Source organism: Ambystoma mexicanum, chromosome 1p (assembly GCF_040938575.1).
Source record: "Ambystoma mexicanum isolate Mex_15411 chromosome 1p, UKY_AmexF1_1, whole genome shotgun sequence".
In the NCBI taxonomy this organism is placed as follows: Eukaryota; Metazoa; Chordata; class Amphibia; order Caudata; family Ambystomatidae; genus Ambystoma; species Ambystoma mexicanum.
The window spans coordinates 1,108,203,671-1,108,217,046 of record NC_090921.1 but is presented as its reverse complement, the minus strand read 5'-3'; the positions used below and the strand labels follow the sequence as shown (position 1 = coordinate 1,108,217,046).

The window sequence follows — 13,376 nt, the reverse complement described above, 5'->3', positions numbered from 1 at the left end:
GCACACGGTCCTCGGACCAATCAGGCTGGGTGGGCGGGTCGGTAGGTGGGAGGGAGGAGAACACGGAAGAGGGAGGGGGGAGAGAAGGGGTGGCGACCAGGCACCGAGGAGCCTAAAACAATGATGGAGGGCCCGGGATGGGCTGCGGACAGAAGTAGGGCAGCACACACTCACCGGTCTTCTTTCCAGGAAAGGGGGCCTGGTGGGATTACTCGGCCGCTAGGCCTGGAAGCACACGGTCCTCGGACCAATCAGGCGGGGTGGGCGGGTCGGGAGGCGGGAGGGAGGAGAACACAGAAGAGGGAGCGGGGAGGGAAGGGGTGGCGACCAGGCACCGAGGAGCCTAAAACAATGATGGGGGGCAAGGGATGGGCTGCGGACAGAAGTAGGGCAGCACACACCCGCCGGTCTTCTTTCCAGGAAAGGGGGCTTGGTGGGATTACTCGGCCGCTAGGCCTGGAAGCACACGGTCCTCGGACCAATCAGGCGGGGTGGGGGGGTCGGGAGGTGGGAGGGAGGAGAACACGGAAGAGGGAGCGGGGAGGCAAGGGGTGGCGACCAGGCACCGAGGAGCCTAAAACAATGATGGAGGGCCCTGGATGGGCTGCGGACAGAAGTAGGGCAGCACACACTCACCGGTCTTCTTTCCAGGAAAGGGGGCTTAGTGGGATTACTCGGCCGCTAGGCCTGGAGGCACACGGTCCTCGGACCAATCAGGCAGGGTGGGCGGGTCGGGAGGCGGGAGGGAGGAGAACACGGAAGAGGGAGCGGGGAGGGAAGGGGTGGCGACCAGGCACCGAGGAGCCTAAAACAATGATGGAGGGCCCGGGATGGGCTGCGGACAGAAGTAGGGCAGCACACACTCGCCGGTCTTCTTTCCAGGAAAGGGGGCTTGGTGGGATTACTCGGCCGCTAGGCCTGGAAGCACACGGTCCTCGGACCAATCAGGCGGGGTGGGCGGTCGGGAGGCGGGAGGGAGGAGAACACGGAAGAGGGAGCGGGGAGGGAGGGGGTGGCGACCAGGCACCAAGGAGCCTAAAACAATGATAGAGTGCCCGGGATGGGCTGCGGACAGAAGTAGGGCAACACACACTCACCGGTCTTCTTTCCATCTTCAATGCCACACCTGATGGAGGGCCTGGAGCAATATGGAAAACTATCAGGCTTTAAGGTCAACTTCGATAAATCAGTAGCCATGCTGGCTGGAGGGTTGTTGGAAATAGAGAGAAATTACGTAAAGGAACTCCCGTTCCAACTGCAGGATGAACATTCTCGATATCTGGGAATACAGGTGTATAAGCAAGGAGGGGATCTCAATGCAGGGAACTACCTACCGCTATGGTTAACAGTACGCAGGGACGTGGAACGGTAGAGTAGACTGGGGGTCACAAGGATGGCTCGTCTTAATTGCATAAAAATGGTAGTCCTACCTAAATTCCTGTTCCTGTTTCAGATGCTCCCGGTGGTGGTCCCGAAATCCTTGTTTGAGGAGGTAAGGGTGGTCCTGCTGAAATTTCTGTGGGCAGGGGCCAAACACTGGATTGCATACAAGACACTGATCCTCCCAAAGGAGGTGGGAGGGGTGGGTTTCCCAGATCTCTTGACCTACTACAAAGCAGCCCAGTTGCGGGTGCTGGTTGATCACCTAGACCCAGCTTTGGAAAAACAATGGGTACCGCTGGATAACCAGTTCTTTTCGCCCGTCTCCCTGGGGGAGTAGTTATGGGTTCCCCATTCCCAGATTCCTAGGAGGTTGCCACGCCATCCCATCCTGGAAGTTCTATGGACACTCTGGCGGGAAATTGGGGAAAATAGATGGCTGACCACATGGCCATCCCCTTGAGTTGCATTTGGGCATCGCCACTGCGAGATAGGATTGTAGAGCCACTAGCATTGCAACTATGGTATGAAGAAGGGCTATGCAGGCGGACCAAATGTGGGAAGAGGGGGGCCTTCATCACGATAGAGAGGCTAGCAGAATACCTGCAGATAGGGACACTGTCCATTTCCCGCTACCTGCAGCTGAAGGGAGCTCTCCTGGAAGATCGTTGAGGGGAGAATCTGCAGAGCGGGTTGACCGACTTCGATGCACTCATGCTCACAAGAACAGGCTCCAGGGGCCTCATAGCTACACTGTATCAGGGGATATTGCTGGCCGAGCCCAGGGATCCACCCCAAGCCAGGGCTAGATGGGGACATGATCTGGGAAGAGAGATTGATGATACTCTATGGGCATTAATGTGCAGGAAAGTGGCAAGTTTGACAGCCTCCTTGCAATATCGGCACCGGGCCCTAAAATTCTTACGCAGGTGGCATTATCCAATAGGGGTGTTGGCAAAGTTGTGCAAGGGGTACGATCCAGGCTGTTGGAAATGCAGGAAAATGAAGAGGGACTATGGACATAAGTGGTGGGGCTGCGGTAGGGTGCAAACATACTGGCGAGAGGTCTTATCATGGATCAAAGGTGTTGATGGAATCTACAGGAAACTTTCCCCGTGGTTGCTTCTCTTTGGGGTGATGCTGGAGGCTGACGAGGGGGAAGTCAGGTATATGGTGAAGGTAATGTTGGTGGCAGCCAGATGCTGCCTTGCTCAGGTGTGGAAGAAACCGACAATGCCAGTTAAGAAGGACTGGGTTGCCAAGGTGCGAGCCATATACGACATTGAGTTCCTTACAATCCTGCTTGAAGAGCCCAAACTAATATTTAGAGCCTATGGGTGCCTTTCTTTGAAAAGTATGAGCGCTAAGAAGTGGGTGTGTTGAAGAGCAGGGAGGTAAAGGACGGTTGAGGTAGAGGACACTTGGCTGCGGAATATCTGGTCTCATAGCCCAGGAATTACATGAAAGGGGCAAACCCTAGGGAAACAGAACCCGATGTGGGAATGAAGACAAACTCGGCCAGAGTGTCATGACACCATTTGTGGGGAGGAATGCTGTTTTAGGTTGGGGAGCCTCCCGAAGGGGAGGAAATGTTCTGGGGTAGGGGAGGTTAGGGGGTGGGGGCTGCTAAAGGATTAGGGGGAGTTAATGGGAATGTTTGAATGTTGCCTGAGAGGCAGTTATGGACCCGAGCTTGGGGACTGCATCACATGATCTCCTTGATCTTAAAAACCAGATGGATGACATAAGGGATGCGGGCAAACCTGCAGTACTCCTCCTTCTGGACCTCTCTGCTGCCTTTGACCTGGTGGACGATAAGACCCTTTGCCACCATCTCTCCACTGCAGCTAATTTCTCCCCCAGTGCTTGTAAATGGATCACCTCCTTCCTGCAAGGAAGAGCAATGAAGGTCTTCTCTGACCATGCATCAGCCGACCCAGGCATCATCCAATGTGGGGTCCCACAAGGGTCGTGCATCGCACCCACCAACCACAACCTCTTCACGAGGCCATTGTTCAAAATACTTGACGCACTGGGCATCTCTTAGACTAATTATGCTGATGACACCCAAGTGCTAATCCCCCTCACGGGCGATTACGCATTGGACCTGAACACCCTTGACACCATTTGCAAAACGATCCAATCATGGATGGCGGAAAACTGGCTATGTCTCAACAGCGAGAAAACCAAATTTCTGCTGATCGGATCCCCCTCCACCTTGAGCAAACTGGACAAGCAATACAGCTCTTTCATCGTAGACAACATCCCCATCACTGTCTCTCCAGCAGTCAAGACCCTTGGTGTCTACCTTGATCCCAACCTCACCATGACCAGGCAGGTCAATGCCATTGCATCAACCTCAGCCTATCATTCCAAACTCCTTAACGCAGTAAGACCATTCTTGTCCCAACAAAATTGCCTCACAATCGCCAGAGCGATTATAGGCTCAAGGTTGGACTACTGCAATGCCCTTTTCATTGGTACTTCCAGAAAAAATCTTGCTAAACTCCAGCTGGTCCAAAACAACGCCCTCAGGGCAGCCACGGGCGTATCTCACAAAGACCACATATCTGGGCTCAGAAGACACGATCACTGGCTACCCATTAAAGAAAGAATTATCTTTAAAACTCTTGCCCTGACCCACAAGTGCCTCCACAACCTAGCTCCTCCTTACCTTGCCAATAGGTTCTCCAAACCCTCTGCTGCCAGACCATCCAGATCCGCATACTCCAACACTCTAATCGTTCCCAGGACATGCAGAGTACGCGCTGGTGGTTCCAGCTTCCCTGCAGTAACTGCCACCACCTGGAAGGCCCTTCCACCGCACATCAGGCAAATTGACTCCGATGGTTCCTTCCGCAAAGCCATCAAAACCTGCTTGTTCGTATAAACCTGCCTTTACCTTAGTCACTTGTGTCTGGCTAAGTATCTATTTCTGTATACTATTTCTGTAATCATATACCGCAGCTACCAAGTGTTCCTTGGGCAGCTTCACTGTAACCCTCTTAAGTAAGCCCTCTTATTCTCCTAGCTTTCAGCACCTCGATGTCCGTGGGCTGTAGTGCGCTTTACAAATACAAATAAATAAAACATGTCAGAGCTTAAAGAGTGGGGTGAACATGTGGATATGTCGGGGTAATGTGGCTGGGCTCATTCTAAAAGTTTGCTTTATTTTTGAATAAAATGCCAATAAAGTTTAATTCTTCCCAAAAAAAATGTATTCATTGGCCCAAGTGGGAGAAATTACAAGCTCATTGCTATTATGAGTGGATAATAAGATAGACTAGGCAAAAGCGAGTCCATTTTAGCTAGGGTTTCAGTAACGTGTAGTCACACAAGTAATGCAGTGAAATTATATACATGAAAACAGTTTAGGTAGCGTTAAGAATACATACTGGATTGGAAGACACCTCTAAGTGGTAAATTGCCTAGGACAAGCAGCATTTGGCTCCCGTTATAAATGACAGATTAAGTGGACACTTTACTGAGCAAAGTAGAGAAGCTGTCAGGAGCTGAGAGAGGTATCCCATGATTGTGAAACATATAGTAATGAAAGGTGCTCAGAAACTCCACCAACCTTGGTTTGGGCTTGCCTCTCCCTACCCTTAAACAAATGGCTGGGTTGGGAGATAAGTAATTGGCCAACTCCAGTTTCTAAAATGGCCACTCTGTTTGCAGCTCTTAGCTGCAACTAGGAAATGCACGATGATAGGCAAGTGTGTATCCTAGTCAAAGCAGGAAAGAGATCAGGGTCCTTTCCAAAACCACTGCAAGTCCACTCCCTTCAGAGATGGCAAAATAGGCTCTTTAGTGGTTTTCTGTGTAAGAAAATGGTAAATCCACGGTGAGGTGTTTTCTAGAAAAACCTTTCCACTGTCCATGTAAACCTAAACGATTAATGCCTCCCTAGTGCCATAATAAATACTGTGGGTGTCATTACAAGTGAGGCGGTAAGGGGTTAACGGCACTGGTAAAGGTGCCGGCACCGTTAACCCCGTACCGCCTCATTACGAGGTCCCCTCGCGGGACCCGCTCCGGACGTCAGATCAGACGTCCTTTGCGGGTCCTGCGAGGGGACCAACATGCTAACAACGGGCCCGTTGTTAGCATGCTCCCCATTCCCAATGAGCCCTATCGGGGCTCCAATGGGAATGGGTATGGTCCGGGTCTGGGTTCCCTGAATGGGTAAATACTGGGCCCTCCAAAGTTGGAATGACACGGTATTTCCCCATTCAGGGACCACGGACCTGGACCCGAGTTTGGAGGCAGCCCTTGCATGGCTGCCTCCAAACTCGTAATGAGGCCCTGTGACAAAGTCCCCTGCATGGCCTTGCTGGTGGAGGGTGGAGATGGGGATTTCCACAAGGCACGTGCTACTGGCCCCTGCAGTGTGCAGAGGATCCCCTGGCAACTCCCACCTTGTCACATGTGGGAATTGAGGGCTTGTCACATTGCCACCATAGAAGCTTCTGCCTCTTTAAGGGAGTCAAGGAGCAGCAATCTTGTGGGTCTAATTGAGCCTGCCTGCTTAGCGCCCTGTGCATGGGTACAGAAATTTCATACATAACCACAGTGGGAAAAGCAGGAACTGAACATTGACATAGAACTTAAATAAGCCACCTCGTCCTATCAAAGTCCAGCACCAGCTCCCACAGTAATGTTCAGAGTGCAAGCCCAAAACGTGACACGACAATGTGATACTTCGCAGCAGAGGCAACTGCTAGTGTTAGGATTGCCCCCTCACACCCTGCCACCTGCCAAGGCACACACCCAGGCAAAAACCTGGATTAGGCTCACAATGCTTGTTGCAGGTGCAATCTTCAGTCAACGGGCCTGAACGTTCTTCCATCTGAGGAGCTGCTAGCTCCAGAACAAGTCTCTCCCTTCCCTGCTTCTGCACTGCGTTCTAGCGTGTTAGCTCTATACGAGCAATCCTCCATGAGCGGGACATGAAGGGATAGAAAGCAAGGACAGCTCTCCCTGCTGTGGTCGGTGGTGCCTGGGCTGCCTGTCATTAGGCGAGTGCACAGGCAGCACCCGGCATCCTCCCTGCTCACTGGTGCGTCGCAGAATATATCCATGCTACGGCAATTGCCCGGCCACCCGCCTAACCATCCAGCCATGGTGATGCACTTCAGGGATCTCCTCTTTTCCACCGGCACCCAGTTCCAGATCACCTTCCGGTAGCAGCCGCTCCGTGACCCACCATCTGCCAGGGTTCCTCCGCAACGTGCCTCAGGAATTCCACTAGTCGCAGCCCTGGAATACAAGCACCCCATCCACACTTTTCGGATGACGGCTGCCATTTTTCTTGGCCCCGGGTCTCACCACAGATGTCGTCTGCGGCCGTTTCCACACGCTCACACAGCGCCAGCAACGTTAGTCTGCTCCGGACACATTCTGGAGCAGAGATTTTGAAATAAACTGTGAATACAGCCAGTAATACGGGCGCATCAATAAAGCATCCGGTGGGAGCACAGAAGGCCGCTGCTCACTGCATGGCTGATGGCCACGCCCCCAGAGGATGTGAAGTTATTATAATTATGCCTGCTTTAGTGATTTCCTCCGAATCCAGGCAGAGTGGATGAAATCGCTACTGCTAAAATCCCTGGAATGTTTGAAGTTGATTTACCAAAGGACATCTCTAGCTTAGGAATCACAACCCTAAGGTACATGCTTGGGAAATAAGACAGCAACTCTAGGTGACCCTTCTATCACCCCACTATTTCAACAATCTAGTGGCCAACCTTTTTGTTGGGTCTTGCTGTGCTGACCAACCATTTAATGATGAACCGACTAAAGATGGATAAAACATGTGAGCTAGGCCAAGGAAGGACCCTCTGAACGCTAGAATTATGGTTTACCTGCTAAACTTCTGAGGCTTGACAACAAGTCACACCTATGAAATATTTGCCACCTAGAATTATTGAAATTCTAGGTCAACATTTTGCCTTAGCAACTTCTCCTGCTCAGTGTGGCTTTCAAAGTGGATAACACTGATGACTTAGTCTCGGGAGGATATCTCAGGGGCAACGTCCTCGCCTTGGCAGCAAGATGACACGGAGCAACACAGGTTCGATCCCCGGGTCCACACTTAGAAACCTCTGGGTATTAAGCGCGTTATAAATAACCTATCATATCACATCCCTGGCACCTGATCTAATGGCGTCCCAAAAGCTTGATGATGATATGAGTTCTCAAGTTCGAGTGGTTCAAAATAGGACTCTAAACCAGGTAAAAATTGACATATTTATTATTGTGATGGAAATAAAATGCAAGGCTAGGGTTCATCAACAGCGTTGACTCCTCCTGCCCTTCATAAGAGAGTTAGATGACCCCTTGGTTCATCTCCCTCTCCCTCACAAAAAGGCTCTGCCTCCTTCGTGGCAAACAGTCACTCAGTCTCTGGAGTTTATAAAGACCCACACTTCTTCCTTGCTTAATCTTGTGCTTGAAGTCGCGCTGGTCTTCCTGGATTCTAGAAATATCTTGCACCACAACCTCTGTATTGGAGTCAGTCACCAGACTATTCTGCAATTGTTGTATCCCTTCCCCTTTCAGGCTAATTGGCTATCCCATGGCCTTCTCTTCTACCAGTTTAGGAGTTTGCATGGGACCTCTGGTTTTTGCCCCTTTCCTTGGGCCACTCCTCCTTCACTCTATCATTTTTTCCTCTTTGTTTTCCTCCTTGCTACTCCACCATGCTCTAGGCTCCCCATCTTCATGTTCTGCCCTCCCTCTATTTTCCACCGCCACCACCCTCCTCTGTCTCTACTCTATCTCCTCCTCACTCTCTCTCCCAGCTCTGCTCTTGGCTCTTCCTCCTCCATCTCTGCTCTTTCTTCTACCTCCTTCACCTCCACCTAGCTCTCTCTTCTCCTTTCCACACCACCCTGCACAAAACTACAATTTGCACTGTGTACTCTAGCTCCCACACATCACCTCGCCCCACCCCTTTTTTCTCTGCTAGGTATTTGACTGGGAATATTGTTGAATTTCACAATTATTTTTAATTGTGAGTGTTACATGACCCTGCATGGGATTGGGTGGTACTTGTCTGGATTACAAATCTCATCAGCTGTTAGTAACTGGTTAACGTTCCTTGCTACGGCTCTTTAAGCTGGCACGAGAAAGCATCCGTCTGTCATCTTTATATTAATTTCCCCAGTGTATGATACTTCTGTGGTGGTGAGCTTTCAATCTTTTGTATTCTGCAGTCATGTAAGTGGTTAGGAGTTTGGACACGTCTTGATCCACATCCAAGTGGCCCACATAGTAAATAGCGCTCACAAACTCTTGTCTGGCAGTGAACAATGTTTCCATAAAGGTATAGTAAGGTTTTCAGATGGCCGCTGTCATAGATCCATGAACAATGTTGTCTTTCACTCAACTTTAATCATCCAAGGGTTCTCACCAACAATGAAGTTCATTATATAAACAAGGCTAGGCATGGATTGTGGAGGCTGGGAGATCCACCACAGGCCTCCTCTGGGCCTTTATCACGGAACGAATGGAGACAAGTTTGCTCCCCGTCCAGCTGAATGTGTGGCATTCTATTTTGGAAGATGACACCAGCTCCACAACGCACATCAAGCTTTGTACATGAATGAGCAAGTTATGTGCCACACAGGCTCTTAAGCAGAATTGTTGAAGCACCATTAATGAACCTCCAGATTACATTACATTTCCCAGGCTGTTTTCTATACATATGCAACAAACTAGTTGAAACTGTTCACAATAGTCGGGTGAAACAGAGGGAGCTTTGTTTTAATATTTTGTGGGCCAGAACTTGACATTTATAATTAGTATCTCTTTACCCTGATTTAGATGTTCAGACGGTACTGATTTCACCTCCGTTTCAATCTTGCAGGTAACTGGACCGTGACCAGAGAACATAAAGAAGGGCAGTCTCTACAAGGCACTGGAAAAGAAAAGACAGAGAAGGCTTCAACGGGCGCTGCCAAGGGCATGACCGCTCGCATGTATGAAGGGCCACGCCTTGGAAGCCAACTGTGGTCAGAAAATAACCAACCAGGAGGGGGAGAAGAAACTACTAAATGTGAAAGTGGCTCCATGGACCCGGCACATCGAAATATTAATCAGGGAACTCCACAGTATTTTGAAGCAAATAATTGGGGTCCTCGCATAAACCCTTTAATCCCTTTTACGCATGAACCGAGCGCACAGAAAACGGCGAGCCACTACCCTTATGCCCGGTGCGAGAAAACCTTGAATAAGAAGGAAGGTATTAGTGGCCAAAAAAGACCACACATGGATGCGAGACCTTTCCAATGTAATGTATGTGGCAAAAGCTTCCGGAAGAAGGATAATCTTTTTGTGCACCAGAGAATACACACAGGAGAGAGGCCTTATCATTGCAATATATGCCAGAAAAGCTTTAGTCAGAAAGGAATTCTCGATAGACACACGATAACACACATGGGCGGGAGACCCTTTCATTGCAATCAGTGTGATAAAACCTTTAAGCAATATAGAACACTGATTGTTCACCAGCGAACACATAACCATGCAAAAACACAGATACCCGCCCAAAGTGTAAATATGCATTAGGAATATGCTGTCACTTGCCTTCATTTTTGAGGCACCACACACACTGATCCACTTCCTTAATGCATTTACATATGGTTTTTAACTCCCAAGTATGGAGTTTAACTTTGAAACATTACAAAAAAGGGCGCTGACTCCAGCATGCGATTTCAAAAAGAATTAAGAGGCTGCTCATCTTTTTTCAAATTGTCTTAAAATCATGTCCGCTTCCGTGCTGGCCAGAATATTAGTTCTGGCAGCCAACCAATGATGCACATTCTGCTCCTTCCACCAGGGGCTTGAGTTTAAATTTCACAAATGCAGAATATTTCAATGATGCATCAGTCTGTCTTTAACTCACCTACTAAATACTGCCGTTTGAAATAACTGAGGTGTGAGCGAGCCCGAAAAATCCCAGCTGTGGAAAAAGGGGCTCATGTCAAAACCATACAGTAAGTAACAAGCACTGCTAAAGGATTAATGAGATGAAGGCTTCATGGCGTGTCATAAAATAAAAATGCAAACTGTTAATACATTTAACCCTTTGTATTGCATTACATATTTGGTAAATCAATTGGCTGCTACAATGGGAAACTTGATCGTGTGGCTCTTCAGTGTCATTTAGCAACACTATTGTGTTAACACTGTACACTGATGAGCATGTATCTAATTCATTCCCTCCTGCTACCACCCAATTAAAAGCTGAAGCCAAGTGAAAGCCATCACCCCCCACGTTTGCCTGTCTGGGCCCAGGTGAACTGGAGACCAAAATGTACTGCTACTACATTGTCTACGGCCTCTGTAAGACCTTTGGTTGGGGGTCATGTGATAAAGTGCCATCACGGCGACTAGTGGATGGGAGTGGGGTTAGCCTGGTGCCTGGGACTGTCACAGGCTACGTGTTATCTTTAAAAAGATCTTGAGTCTAATGCCTAGCCTACGTTTGAAGGACCCAAACCATTGGGGGTGGGGGTTTCTTGCTATTACCAAGGGAAAATGCAAAAATCTGACCACTTCAATGAAAGCCACGTGGCCAGCCACAATAGAGAAGAAAGAAGTGTGGGGAAACTAAAGGCCAAAGGCTGTAAGTGACTTTTTTCCCACAGGGAAGGCGGAGTCAAAGGGAGACAGGGGAAAGGACTGCGGACTGAGATCTTGTAGGGAAGCCGCAATTGTTTGTTTTGCTGAATTCCCCCTGTGTGATCCTAGTTACACTCAATCCCTTAGTTGTCTGTTTCTTATAATAAAGACCCTTGAATCTCAGAACTTGCCTTTGGGTCCTCTGTGGATCCCTCAGACACGACAAATCACCCCAAAACAGACGGGCAGCCATTTCAGGGGTCACCATAGCCAGACCCAGCTACCAATCCTCACCAGCAGCAATAGTCAAAATGGCATCATCCTCAGATCAAGAAGATTTTGTTATGAGACAATGGCCGATTGTGGATGATCGGCCCAGTGGTTGGTGGTCTTTGTGAGGTTTCCCTGTTCACCCCACTTAGTCCCCTTCTAAGGGCAGGGGACAGTCACTAGAGGCCAATTGAGGGCATAGTGCCCTTAATGATGACAGCTCCCACTAAAACAGCTCCGTGTGTTTCAAACAGGACACCAGTAACAGAAACCTCTCCACATGCCCGGAAAACAGCAGTTCTTGCATTCCTGTTGCTAGAGGGAAACTGTCCCCTTAACAAAGTTGGATATGGCAGGCAAGGAATGAACAGAGAGTAAATCCCTTTTTCGTTGGTAACAAACACTCACTCAGCCATCAGAAGCACATGACTAGAGTTCCTGGCACTCGCTTGGCAAATGCTCTTGGACATCATCCGTCTATTTTCTTCCAGCGACCACACACAGACCTCAGATACATAGTACTTCTTTGCAACAATTGCCCGGCAAGCTTGTCAGAAATTGCATGCCCACCACCCTCCACTGGGCTAGTCGCATTGCATGTCCGAGTACATTTACCCAGAGCACAAGCCTAGAGAGCACCTGTGGGGAATCAGTGGCACACACATAAGTGCTGTTACCATCAAGTAAAAAACACTTGTGGAGCACAAGCACACATTTCATAATTTCTCCCCTCCAGGAGGAGCCATTGGCACTGTAGTAAGGAGAAAGAAAATTCAAAATGGTGTCTTAAGTCTTTTAAAGATTTGGTCCGACATCAAAGCCCCAATACACACTCAGCTGAACCATGTAACCTCAGCTACTCCCCTTCACCTCCACAGGTGCAGACCCTAACAGGAAGCCCAAACCAAGGGAGAGGTCAGCAGGCTTTTTAAGCACATGTCCTTAGTAAGGCTTTATGGGTGTTTGGTGTTGGAGCTGGTGGCTGGAGGTTGCAGAGAGAGTAAGAATTTCAAGTAGGTTGGAGAGAGGAAGGGGTGTGAAGGAGGAGAGAGAGGGAAGAAAAGGCAGGAGGGGTGCAGAAAGAGTGGGAAGAAGTGGTAATAGAACATTAAGAAGAGGTGAAGAGTCCTTGAGAAGGAGCAGGAGAAGAGCAGGGGAAGGGAAGTGGAGACAAATGAAGTCAGAACCCAAAAAGCGGGTGGTAGCAAGACTCTCGCGTCAGTATTCGGAAACTGGAGAAGGACAACCCAATTGGTCCTGCATAAAGGACACCGTGGTGGTTGCATCCCGCTGTTTACTGAAGCCAAATAGGAAGGCACAGATGGTGAAAACCTTAAAACAGAGTGACAGAGAAGACCAGAACCTTGCAAGCTTTCTTTTAAAGTCATCCCAACTTTGTTGGAACTTTCAGAGACGAGACTATCTTATTCCTGAAGTTTTCAATTTTGAGTTTGCTCCAAGAGGAAAATGTTTGTCTGTTTAATAAAATTGATTATAACCTCTGAAGTTGTGTTCATCCGCTTTGTGAACCTCACTTTGTTATATGAGAAATCCCACTCTGATTCAACCTAAACCAGGGAATTGAGGAGACATCATAAGAACACTCTTTTACATCACACGGGGACGGCAGGAGATCTGGAACATCGACCACCACCTGTGGAGCTGAGGTAGAATAACGGTCGGTGCTATGCCTGTGAGAAGATCTGGTACATTAAAAGAAAAACAAGTTCACTCGTGCACACCTTTGTCATTAATAATTAATCTCTTTTGTGTTCACAGGTCACCATAAATTAAATATTTGTATGGTGCTGGGAGACTACAGGGTTCAACAGTCTCCTTAACTCTTGAAGTTAAATTTTAATTCAAATACAAATATTAATACTTAATTATTTACATCGCATCGGAGAGGAAGCTCCTTACAGGATTAGAGACGACCAGTCCCTGAGAACGCAGTATACGTCTTATTTGTTTGACCCTCCTTTGTTGCCCAAGCCAAACTCTCCTTCCCTCTTTCAAGCCAGTGCCAACATATTTTAATGTAAGGTCACCCAACCTAGTATGATATGCCTGACTAGCAGCCCTGAAAATACAAACTGCTT

At 48.7% G+C, this 13,376-nt stretch overlaps 1 protein-coding gene across 1 annotated transcript in view; it reads left to right on the top strand.

Annotated features, from left to right (window-relative positions):
• Nucleotides 1-12,783, top strand: part of LOC138448795 (zinc finger protein interacting with ribonucleoprotein K-like) — a 202,958-nt gene extending 190,175 nt beyond the window's left edge. Inside the window, exon 6 of the mRNA XM_069604721.1 lies at nt 9,251-12,783. Within this exon, the coding sequence (XP_069460822.1) occupies nt 9,251-9,951 (701 nt within the window). The 3' untranslated portion in view covers nt 9,952-12,783. The remainder of the gene's footprint in view (nt 1-9,250) is intronic.
• Nucleotides 12,784-13,376: the final 593 nt, after the last annotated feature.